General features: G+C 46.6%; 1 protein-coding gene across 2 annotated transcripts in view; it reads left to right on the top strand.

The window, feature by feature from the left end:
- The window catches only part of SVOPL (SVOP like), a 43,429-nt gene that overhangs the window by 10,357 nt on the left and 20,519 nt on the right, over positions 1–12,553 (top strand). Inside the window, exons 7-10 of one of the 2 annotated variants that reach the window (XM_072150537.1) lie at positions 3,179–3,304; positions 3,404–3,532; positions 3,668–3,741; positions 3,940–4,133. In XM_072150537.1, the coding sequence (XP_072006638.1) occupies positions 3,179–3,304; positions 3,404–3,532; positions 3,668–3,741; positions 3,940–4,133 (523 nt within the window). The remainder of the gene's footprint in view (positions 1–3,178; positions 3,305–3,403; positions 3,533–3,667; positions 3,742–3,939; positions 4,134–12,553) is intronic. The other variant, XM_072150538.1, reaches the window with a different exon arrangement.

The raw sequence follows: 12,553 nt of genomic DNA, 5'->3' as shown, positions 1-12,553 counted from the left end.
AGCACAGAGCACAGCAGTGTGAGGTCTGATTACACATCTCTCCAGGGACAGTACATAACACTGGCTGCAGAGAGCACAGAGCACAGCAGTGTGAGGTCTGATTACACATCTCTCCAGGGACAGTACATAACACTGGCTGCAGAGAGCACAGAGCACAGCAGTGTGAGGTCTGATTACACATCTCTCCAGGGACAATACATAACACTGGCTGCAGAGAGCACAGAGCACAGCAGTGTGAGGTCTGATTACACATCTCTCCAGGGACAATACATAACACTGGCTGCAGAGAGCACAGAGCACAGCAGTGTGAGGTCTGATTACACATCTCTCCAGGGACAATACATAACACTGGCTGCAGAGAGCACAAAGCACAGCAGTGTGAGGTCTGATTACACATCTCTCCAGGGGCAATACATAACACTGGCTGCAGAGAGCACAGAGCACAGCAGTGTGAGGTATGATTACACATCTCCACTGGGACAATACATAACACTGGCTGCAGAGAGCACAGAGCACAGAGCACAGCAGTGTGAGGCCTGATTACACATCTCTCTATGGACAATACATAACACTGGCTGCAGAGAGCACAGAGCACAGCAGTGTGAGGTCTGATTACACATCTCTCCAGGGACAATACATAACACTGGCTGCAGGGAGCACAGAGCACAGCAGTGTGAGGTCTGATTACACATCTCTCCAGGGATAATACATAACACTGGCTACAGAGAGCACAGAGCACAGCAGTGTGAGGTCTGATTACACATCTCTCCAGGGACAATACATAACACTGGCTGCAGAGAGCACAGAGCACAGCAGTGTGAGGTCTGATTACACATCTCTCCAGGGACAATACATAACCCTGGCTGCAGAGCACGGGGCACAGCAGTGTGAGGTCTGATTACACATCTCTCCAGGGACAATATATAACACTGGCTGCAGAGAGCACAGAGCACAGCAGTGTGAGGTCTGATTACACATCTCTCCAGGGACAATAGATAACACTGGCTGCAGAGAGCACAGAGCACAGCAGTGTGAGGTCTGATTACACATCTCTCCAGGGACATTACATAACACTGGCTGCAGAGAGCCCAGAGCACAGCAGTGTGAGGTCTGATTACATATCTCTCCAGGGACAATACATAACCTTGTCTGCAGAGAGCACAGAGCACAGCAGTGTGAGGTCTGATTACACATCTCTCCAGGGACAATACATAAACCTGTCTGCAGAGAGCACAGAGCACAGCAGTGTGAGCTCTGATTACACATCTCTCCATGGACAATACATAACCCTGGCTGCAGAAAGCACAGAGCACAGCAGTGTGAGGTCTGATTACATATCTCTCCAGGGACAATACATAACCTTGTCTGCAGAGAGCACAGAGCACAGCAGTGTGAGCTCTGATTACACATCTCTCCATGGACAATACATAACCCTGGCTGCAGAAAGCACAGAGCACAGCAGTGTGAGGTCTGATTACACATCTCTCCAAGGACAATACATAACACTGACTGCAGAGAGCACAGAGCACAGCAGTGTGAGCTCTGATTACACATCTCTCCAGGGACAATACATAACACTGGCTGCAGAGAGCACGGAGCACAGCAGTGTGAGGTCTGATTACACATCTCTCCAGGGACAGTACATAACACTGGCTGCAGAGAGCACAGAGCACAGCAGTGTGAGCTCTGATTACACATCTCTCCAGGGACAATACATAACACTGGCTGCAGAGAGCACAGAGCACAGCAGTGTGAGGTCTGATTACACATCTCTCCAGGGACAATACATAACACTGGCTGCAGAGAGCACAGAGCACAGCAGTGTGAGGTCTGATTACACATCTCTCCAGGGACAGTACATAACACTGGCTGCAGAGAGCACAGAGCACAGCAGTGTGAGGTCTGATTACACATCTCTCCAGGGAGAATACATAACACTGGCTGCAGAGAGCACAGAGCACAGCAGTGTGAGGTCTGATTACACATCTCTCCAGGGACAATACATAACACTGGCTGCAGAGAGCACAGAGCACAGCAGTGTGAGGTCTGATTACACATCTCTCCAGGGACAATACATAACACTGGCTGCAGAGAGCACAGAGCACAGCAGTGTGAGGTCTGATTACACATCTCTCCAGGGACAATACATAACACTGGCTGCAGAGAGCACAGAGCACAGCAGTGTGAGGTCTGATTACACATCTCTCCAGGGACAATACATAACACAGGCTGCAGAGAGCACAGAGCACAGCAGTGTGAGGTCTGATTACACATCTCTCCAGGGACAATACATAACACTGGCTGCAGAGAGCACAGAGCACAGCAGTGTGAGGTCTGATTACACATCTCTCCAGGGACAATACATAACACTGGCTGCAGAGAGCACAGAGCACAGCAGTGTGAGGTCTGATTACACAGCTCTCCAGGGCCAATACATAACACTGGCTGCAGAGAGCACAGAGCACAGCAGTGTGAGGTCTGATTACACATCTCTCCTGGTACAATACACAACACTGGCTGCAGAGAGCACAGCAGTGTGAGGTATGATTGGACACTTCTACAGGGACAATACCTAATGCTGGCTGCAGAGAGCACAGAGCACAGCAGTGTGAGGTCTGATTACACATCTCTCCAGGGACAATACATAACACTGGCTGCAGAGAGCACAGAGCACAGCAGTGTGAGGTCTGATTACACATCTCTCCAGGGACAATACATAGCACTGGCTGCAGAGAGCACAGAGCACAGCAGTGTGAGGTCTGATTACACATCTCTCCAGGGACAGTACATAGCACTGGCTGCAGAGAGCACAGAGCACAGCAGTGTGAGGTCTGATTACACATCTCTCCAGGGACAATACATAACACTGGCCGCAGAGTGCACAGAGCGCAGCAGTGTGAGATCTGATTACACATCTCTCCAGGGACAATACATAACACTGGCTGCAGGGAGCACAGGGCACAGCAGTGTGAGGTCTGATTACACATCTCTCCAGGGACAATCCATAACACTGGCTGCAGTCTATAGGGTCAGAGACCCTGATAGGGACACTCCAGGTACAGGGACTTACTTCCTCCCACCCATCAGTTTCGGGAGCCGCTATGGAGCTTCTCGATTAGTTGGGCCTTGCACAGAATGTGTGTGATGTTATAACCCTCCTTCTGATTGGTCCGTGCAGCTCTTCTGGTTGGGGGGCTCGTTGCTGATCATCGGTTTGGGGTCAGTGGTCACCCCCAGTCTAGGCTGGCGCTGGCTCGTCCGCTTCGCCTCCATCCCTGGGATCATCCTCATCCTCGTCTTCAAGGTGCAGTACACTGAGATTGTTTTGGGGTGATGCCTGTAGCTCCGCCTCCCTTGGGGTCACTCCACCCGCCGTCACATATTTTTCTGTATGTCTCTGCAGTTTGTCCCTGAGTCCGCGAGATATAACGTCTCTGTGGGTAAAGATCAGGCAGCGATGGAAACGCTGGGGAGAATCGCCAAGATCAATCGGTCAAAGATGCCGGAGGGAAGGATCCACGAGCCGGTGGCGGTAAGTGACAGCCGAAAGGACGACTCCAGTCACATCCAGAGCTGCAGTCACCACATCACAGGGCAGGACCTGCAGGGGGCAGCAGTGGGATCTGAGTCCTGGATCCTGACTTATTCCTTCTCTTCTCTCCCTCAGGAGAACCTCGGGAGCTTCATGGATCTTCTAGATCCGAAATATCGTCGCACTTCATTGCAGATTTGGGTCATCTGGTAAAATCTTCATTATTTCATCTGTGATTTTGTGGCCATATCTGGTACTGCAGCACATCAGCACAAACTCAACTAAACTGATGCAGTACGAGATACAGCCACATACATATGGAGGCGCTGTGTGAGAAAAATCACTGATCCCCCCCCCCCCCCATACACACATTTATACTGACCCCCAAAATTCATTTTACTACTCAGGTTGGGTATCGCCTTTGCGTATTACGGCGTCATCCTGGCGAGCTCCGAGCTGCTGGAGAACAATCTGCTGTGCGGCACCGGTCCGGTCCAGGGGTCCATCAGTGTAGAAAAGGGAGAGGGTCCCTGTCACTGCAACATGCTGAGCACCTCCGACTACCACACCATGATCATCAGCACCATCGGAGAGATCGCGTGTGAGGACGCAATACAATAACCAACAACAGAGGGGCAGCGTGAGGGGGAAAAGGGGAAGTGTAGTGACGAGCTCCCCCTAGTGGTGGTGTATAATGTGTATGTAGTCAACTCCCCCTAGTGGTGGTGTACAATGTGTATGTAGTGATCTCCTCCTAGTGGTGGTGTATAATCTGTATGTAGTGATCTCCTCCTAGTGGTGATGTATAATGTGTATGTAGTGATCTCCCCCTAGTGGTGGTGTATAATGTGTATGTAGTGATCTCCTCCTAGTGGTGGTGTATAATGTGTATGTAGTGATCTCCCCCTAGTGGTGGTGTATAATGTGTATGTAGTGATCTCCTCCTAGTGGTGGTGTATAATGTGTATGTAGTGAGCTCCCCCTAGTGGTGATGTATAATGTGTATGTAGTGATCTCCTCCTAGTGGTGGTGTATAATGTGTATGTAGTGATCTCCCCCTAGTGGTGGTGTATAATGTGTATGTAGTGAGCTCTCCCTAGTGGTGGTGTATAATCTGTATGTAGTGAGCTCCTCCTAGTGGTGGTGTATTATCTGTATGTAGTGATCTCCTCCTAGTGGTGGTGTATAATGTGTATGTAGTGAGCTCCCCCTAGTGGTGGTGTATAATGTGTATGTAGTCAACTCCCCCTAGTGGTGGTGTACAATGTGTATGTAGTGATCTCCTCCTAGTGGTGGTGTATAATCTGTATGTAGTGATCTCCTCCTAGTGGTGATGTATAATGTGTATGTAGTGATCTCCCCCTAGTGGTGGTGTATAATGTGTATGTAGTGATCTCCTCCTAGTGGTGGTGTATAATGTGTATGTAGTGATCTCCCCCTAGTGGTGGTGTATAATGTGTATGTAGTGATCTCCTCCTAGTGGTGGTGTATAATGTGTATGTAGTGAGCTCCCCCTAGTGGTGATGTATAATGTGTATGTAGTGATCTACACCCAATGTGGTGGTGTATAATGTGTATGTAGTGATCTCCCCCTAGTGGTGGTGTATAATGTGTATGTAGTGAGCTCTCCCTAGTGGTGGTGTATAATCTGTATGTAGTGAGCTCCTCCTAGTGGTGGTGTATTATCTGTATGTAGTGATCTCCTCCTAGTGGTGGTGTATAATCTGTATGTAGTGATCTCCTCCTAGTGGTGGTGTATAATCTGTATGTAGTGATCTCCCCCTAGTGGTGGTGTATAATGTGTATGTAGTGATCTCCCCCTAGTGGTGGTGTATAATGTGTATGTAGTGATCTCCTCCTAGTGGTGGTGTATAATCTGTATGTAGTGAGCTCCTCCTAGTGGTGGTGTACAATCTGTATGTAGTGAGCTCCTCCTAGTGGTGGTGTATAATGTGTATGTAGTGATCTCCCCCTAGTGGTGGTGTATAATGTGTATGTAGTGATCTCCCCCTAGTGGTGGTGTATAATGTGTATGTAGTGAGCTCCTCCTATTGGTGGTGTATAATCTGTATGTAGTGAGCTCCTCCTAGTGGTGGTGTATAATCTGTATGTAGTGAGCTCCTCCTAGTGGTGGTGTATAATCTGTATGTAGTGATCTCCCCCTAGTAGTGGTGTATAATGTGTATGTAGTGATCTCCCCCTAGTGGTGGTGTATAATGTGTATGTAGTGATCTCCCCCTAGTGGTGGTGTATAATTTGTATGTAGTGATCTCCTCCTAGTGGTGGTGTATAATCTGTATGTAGTGATCTCCCCCTAGTGGTGGTGTATAATGTGTATGTAGTGATCTCCCCCTAGTGGTGGTGTATAATGTGTATGTAGTGAGCTCCCCCTAGTGGTGGTGTATAATCTGTATGTAGTGAGCTCCCCCTAGTGGTGGTGTATAATGTGTATGTAGTGATCTCCCCCTAGTGGTGGTGTATAATCTGTATGTAGTGAGCTCCCCCTAGTGGTGGTGTATAATCTGTATGTAGTGAGCTCCTCCTAGTGGTGGTGTATAATCTGTATGTAGTGATCTCCTCCTAGTGGTGGTGTATAATGTGTATGTAGTGATCTCCCCCTAGTGGTGGTGTATAATGTGTATGTAGTGATCTCCCCCTAGTGGTGGTGTATAATGTGTATGTAGTGATCTCCCCCTAGTGGTGGTGTACAATGTGTATGTAGTGATCTCCTCCTAGTGGTGGTGTATAATCTGTATGTAGTGATCTCCTCCTAGTGGTGATGTATAATGTGTATGTAGTGATCTCCCCCTAGTGGTGGTGTATAATGTGTATGTAGTGATCTCCCCCTAGTGGTGGTGTATAATGTGTATGTAGTGATCTCCTCCTAGTGGTGGTGTATAATGTGTATGTAGTGAGCTCCCCCTAGTGGTGATGTATAATGTGTATGTAGTGATCTACACCCAATGTGGTGGTGTATAATGTGTATGTAGTGATCTCCCCCTAGTGGTGGTGTATAATGTGTATGTAGTGAGCTCCCCCTAGTGGTGGTGTATAATCTGTATGTAGTGAGCTCCTCCTAGTGGTGGTGTATTATCTGTATGTAGTGATCTCCTCCTAGTGGTGGTGTATAATCTGTATGTAGTGATCTCCTCCTAGTGGTGGTGTATAATCTGTATGTAGTGATCTCCCCCTAGTGGTGGTGTATAATGTGTATGTAGTGATCTCCCCCTAGTGGTGGTGTATAATGTGTATGTAGTGATCTCCTCCTAGTGGTGGTGTATAATCTGTATGTAGTGAGCTCCTCCTAGTGGTGGTGTACAATCTGTATGTAGTGAGCTCCTCCTAGTGGTGGTGTATAATGTGTATGTAGTGATCTCCCCCTAGTGGTGGTGTATAATGTGTATGTAGTGATCTCCCCCTAGTGGTGGTGTATAATGTGTATGTAGTGAGCTCCTCCTATTGGTGGTGTATAATCTGTATGTAGTGAGCTCCTCCTAGTGGTGGTGTATAATCTGTATGTAGTGAGCTCCTCCTAGTGGTGGTGTATAATCTGTATGTAGTGATCTCCCCCTAGTAGTGGTGTATAATGTGTATGTAGTGATCTCCCCCTAGTGGTGGTGTATAATGTGTATGTAGTGATCTCCCCCTAGTGGTGGTGTATAATTTGTATGTAGTGATCTCCTCCTAGTGGTGGTGTATAATCTGTATGTAGTGATCTCCCCCTAGTGGTGGTGTATAATGTGTATGTAGTGATCTCCCCCTAGTGGTGGTGTATAATGTGTATGTAGTGAGCTCCCCCTAGTGGTGGTGTATAATCTGTATGTAGTGAGCTCCCCCTAGTGGTGGTGTATAATGTGTATGTAGTGATCTCCCCCTAGTGGTGGTGTATAATCTGTATGTAGTGAGCTCCCCCTAGTGGTGGTGTATAATCTGTATGTAGTGAGCTCCTCCTAGTGGTGGTGTATAATCTGTATGTAGTGATCTCCTCCTAGTGGTGGTGTATAATGTGTATGTAGTGATCTCCCCCTAGTGGTGGTGTATAATGTGTATGTAGTGATCTCCCCCTAGTGGTGGTGTATAATGTGTATGTAGTGATCTCCCCCTAGTGGTGGTGTACAATGTGTATGTAGTGATCTCCTCCTAGTGGTGGTGTATAATCTGTATGTAGTGATCTCCTCCTAGTGGTGATGTATAATGTGTATGTAGTGATCTCCCCCTAGTGGTGGTGTATAATGTGTATGTAGTGATCTCCCCCTAGTGGTGGTGTATAATGTGTATGTAGTGATCTCCTCCTAGTGGTGGTGTATAATGTGTATGTAGTGAGCTCCCCCTAGTGGTGATGTATAATGTGTATGTAGTGATCTACACCCAATGTGGTGGTGTATAATGTGTATGTAGTGATCTCCCCCTAGTGGTGGTGTATAATGTGTATGTAGTGAGCTCCCCCTAGTGGTGGTGTATAATCTGTATGTAGTGAGCTCCTCCTAGTGGTGGTGTATTATCTGTATGTAGTGATCTCCTCCTAGTGGTGGTGTATAATCTGTATGTAGTGATCTCCTCCTAGTGGTGGTGTATAATCTGTATGTAGTGATCTCCCCCTAGTGGTGGTGTATAATGTGTATGTAGTGATCTCCCCCTAGTGGTGGTGTATAATGTGTATGTAGTGATCTCCTCCTAGTGGTGGTGTATAATCTGTATGTAGTGAGCTCCTCCTAGTGGTGGTGTATAATCTGTATGTAGTGAGCTCCTCCTAGTGGTGGTGTATAATGTGTATGTAGTGATCTCCCCCTAGTGGTGGTGTATAATGTGTATGTAGTGATCTCCCCCTAGTGGTGGTGTATAATGTGTATGTAGTGAGCTCCTCCTATTGGTGGTGTATAATCTGTATGTAGTGAGCTCCTCCTAGTGGTGGTGTATAATCTGTATGTAGTGAGCTCCTCCTAGTGGTGGTGTATAATCTGTATGTAGTGATCTCCCCCTAGTAGTGGTGTATAATGTGTATGTAGTGATCTCCCCCTAGTGGTGGTGTATAATGTGTATGTAGTGATCTCCCCCTAGTGGTGGTGTATAATTTGTATGTAGTGATCTCCTCCTAGTGGTGGTGTATAATCTGTATGTAGTGATCTCCCCCTAGTGGTGGTGTATAATGTGTATGTAGTGATCTCCCCCTAGTGGTGGTGTATAATGTGTATGTAGTGAGCTCCCCCTAGTGGTGGTGTATAATCTGTATGTAGTGAGCTCCCCCTAGTGGTGGTGTATAATGTGTATGTAGTGATCTCCCCCTAGTGGTGGTGTATAATCTGTATGTAGTGAGCTCCCCCTAGTGGTGGTGTATAATCTGTATGTAGTGAGCTCCTCCTAGTGGTGGTGTATAATCTGTATGTAGTGATCTCCTCCTAGTGGTGGTGTATAATGTGTATGTAGTGATCTCCCCCTAGTGGTGGTGTATAATGTGTATGTAGTGATCTCCCCCTAGTGGTGGTGTATAATGTGTATGTAGTGATCTCCCCCTAGTGGTGGTGTATAATGTGTATGTAGTGATCTCCCCCTAGTGGTGGTGTATAATGTGTATGTAGTGATCTCCCCCTAGTGGTGGTGTATAATGTGTATGTAGTGATCTCCCCCTAGTGGTGGTGTATAATGTGTATGTAGTGATCTCCCCCTAGTGGTGGTGTATAATGTGTATGTAGTGATCTCCCCCTAGTGGTGGTGTATAATGTGTATGTAGTGATCTCCCCCTAGTGGTGGTGTATAATGTGTATGTAGTGATCTCCCCCTAGTGGTGGTGTATAATGTGTATGTAGTGATCTCCCCCTAGTGGTGGTGTATAATGTGTATGTAGTGATCTCCCCCTAGTGGTGGTGTATAATGTGTATGTAGTGATCTCCCCCTAGTGGTGGTGTATAATGTGTATGTAGTGATCTCCCCCTAGTGGTGGTGTATAATGTGTATGTAGTGATCTCCCCCTAGTGGTGGTGTATAATGTGTATGTAGTGATCTCCCCCTAGTGGTGGTGTATAATGTGTATGTAGTGAGCTCCCCCTAGTGGTGGTGTATAATGTGTATGTAGTGAGCTCCCCCTAGTGGTGGTTTATAATGTGTATGTAGTGATCTCCCCCTAGTGGTGGTGTATAATGTGTATGTAGTGAGCTCCCCCTAGTGGTGGTGTATAATCTGTATGTAGTGATCTCCTCCTAGTGGTGGTGTATAATGTGTATGTAGTGATCTCCCCCTAGTGGTGGTGTATAATGTGTATGTAGTGAGCTCCCCCTAGTGGTGGTGTATAATCTGTATGTAGTGATCTCTTCCTAGTGGTGGTGTATAATGTGTATGTAGTGATCTCCCCCTAGTGGTGGTGTATAATCTGTATGTAGTGAACATCCCCTAGTGGTGATGTATAATCTGTAGGTAGTGATCTCCCCCTAGTGGTGGTGTATAATCTGTAGGTAGTGATCTCCCCCTAGTGGTGGTGTATAACCTGTACGTAGTGATCTCCCCCTAGTGGTGGTGTATAATGTGTATGTAGTGATCTCCCCCTATTGGTGGTGTAAAATGTGTATGTAGTGATCTCCCCCTATTGGTGGTGTATAATGTGTATGTAGTGATCTCCCCCTATTGGTGGTGTATAATGTGTATGTAGTGATCTCCCCCTATTGGTGGTGTATAATGTGTATGTAGTGATCTCCCCCTATTGGTGGTGTATAATGTGTATGTAGTGATCTCCCCGTAGTGGTGGTGTATAATGTGTATGTAGTGATCTCCCCCTAGTGGTGGTGTATAATGTGTATGTAGTGATCTCCCCCTAGTGGTGGTGTATAATGTGTATGTAGTGATCTCCCCCTAGTGGTGGTGTATAATGTGTATGTAGTGAGCTCCCCCTAGTGGTGGTGTATAATGTGTATGTAGTGAGCTCCCCCTAGTGGTGGTGTATAATGTGTATGTAGTGAGCTCCCCCTAGTGGTGGTGTATAATTTGTATGTAGTAATCTCCCCCTAGTGGTGGTGTATAATCTGTATGTAGTGACCTCCTCCTAGTGGTGGTGTATAATCTGTATGTAGTGATCTCCCCCTAGTGGTGGTGTATAATCTGTATGTAGTAATCTCCCTCTAGTGGTGGTGTATAATGTGTATGTAGTGATCTCCCCCTAGTGGTGGTTTATAATGTGTATGTAGTGATCTCCCCCTAGTGGTGGTTTATAATGTGTATGTAGTGAGCATCCCCTAGTGGTGATGTATAATCTGTATGTAGTGATCTCCCCCTAGTGGTGGTGTATAATCTGTAGGTAGTGATCTCCCCCTAGTGGTGGTGTATAACCTGTATGTAGTGATCTCCCCCTAGTGGTGGTGTATAATGTGTATGTAGTGATCTCCCCCTAGTGGTGGTGTATAATGTGTATGTAGTGATCTCCCCCTAGTGGTGGTGTATAATGTGTATGTAGTGATCTCCCCCTAGTGGTGGTGTATAATGTGTATGTAGTGATCTCCCCCTAGTGGTGGTGTATGTAGTGATCTCCCCCTAGTGGTGGTGTATAATGTGTATGTAGTGATCTCCCCCTAGTGGTGGTGTATAATGTGTATGTAGTGAGCTCCCCCTAGTGGTGGTGTATAATGTGTATGTAGTGAGCTCCCCCTAGTGGTGGTGTATAATCTGTATGTAGTAATCTCCCCCCAGTGGTGGTGTATAATGTGTATGTAGTGATCTCCCCCTAGTGGTGGTGTATAATGTGTATGTAGTGATCTCCCCCTAGTGGTGGTGTATAATGTGTATGTAGTGATCTCCCCCTAGTGGTGGTGTATAATCTGTATGTAGTGATCTCCTCCTAGTGGTGGTGTATAATCTGTATGTAGTGATCTCCCCCTATTGGCGGTGTATAATGTGTATGTAGTGATCTCCCCCTAGTGGCGGTGTATAATGTGTATGTAGTGAGCTCCCCCTAGTGGTGGTGTATAATGTGTATGTAGTGAGCTCCCCCTAGTGGTGGTGTATAATTTGTATGTAGTAATCTCCCCCTAGTGGTGGTGTATAATCTGTATGTAGTGACCTCCTCCTAGTGGTGGTGTATAATCTGTATGTAGTGACCTCCCCCTAGTGGTGGTGTATAATGTGTATGTAGTAATCTCCCCCTAGTGGTGGTGTATAATGTGTATGTAGTGATCTCCCCCTAGTGGTGGTGTATAATGTGTATGTAGTGAGATCCCCCTAGTGGTGGTGTATAATGTGTATGTAGTGATCTCCCCCTAGTGGTGGTTAATAATGTGTATGTAGTGATCTCCCCCTAGTGGTGGTGTATAATGTGTATGTAGTGAGCATCCCCTAGTGGTGATGTATAATCTGTATGTAGTGATCTCCCCCTAGTGGTGGTGTATAATCTGTAGGTAGTGATCTCCCCCTAGTGGTGGTGTATAATGTGTATGTAGTGATCTCCCCCTAGTGGTGGTGTATAATGTGTATGTAGTGAGCTTCTCCTAGTGGTGGTGTATAATGTGTATGTAGTGAGCTCCCCCTAGTGGTGGTGTATAATCTGTTTGTAGTGAGCATCCCCTAGTGGTGATGTATAATCTGTAGGTAGTGATCTCCCCCTAGTGGTGGTGTATAATCTGTAGGTAGTAATCTCCCCCTAGTGGTGGTGTATAATGTGTATGTAGTGAGCTCCCCCTAGTGGTGGTGTATAATGTGTATGTAGTGAGCATCCCCTAGTGGTGATGTATAATCTGTATGTAGTGATCTCCCCCTAGTGGTGGTGTATAATCTGTAGGTAGTGATCTCCCCCTAGTGGTGATGTATAATCTGTAGGTAGTGATCTCCCCCTAGTGGTGATGTATAATCTGTAGGTAGTGATCTCCCCCTAGTGGTGGTGTATAACCTGTATGTAGTGATCTCCCCCTATTGGTGGTGTATAATGTGTATGTAGTGATCTCCCCCTATTGGTGGTGTATAATGTGTATGTAGTGATCTCCCCCTATTGGTGGTGTATAATGTGTATGTAGTGATCTCCCCCTAGTGGTGGTGTATAATGTGTAT

This window comes from Engystomops pustulosus, chromosome 4 (assembly GCF_040894005.1).
Source record: "Engystomops pustulosus chromosome 4, aEngPut4.maternal, whole genome shotgun sequence".
NCBI lineage: Eukaryota > Metazoa > Chordata > Amphibia > Anura > Leptodactylidae > Engystomops > Engystomops pustulosus.
The sequence above is the reverse complement of the archived record's forward strand: the minus strand, read 5'-3'. Positions and strand labels throughout refer to the sequence as shown.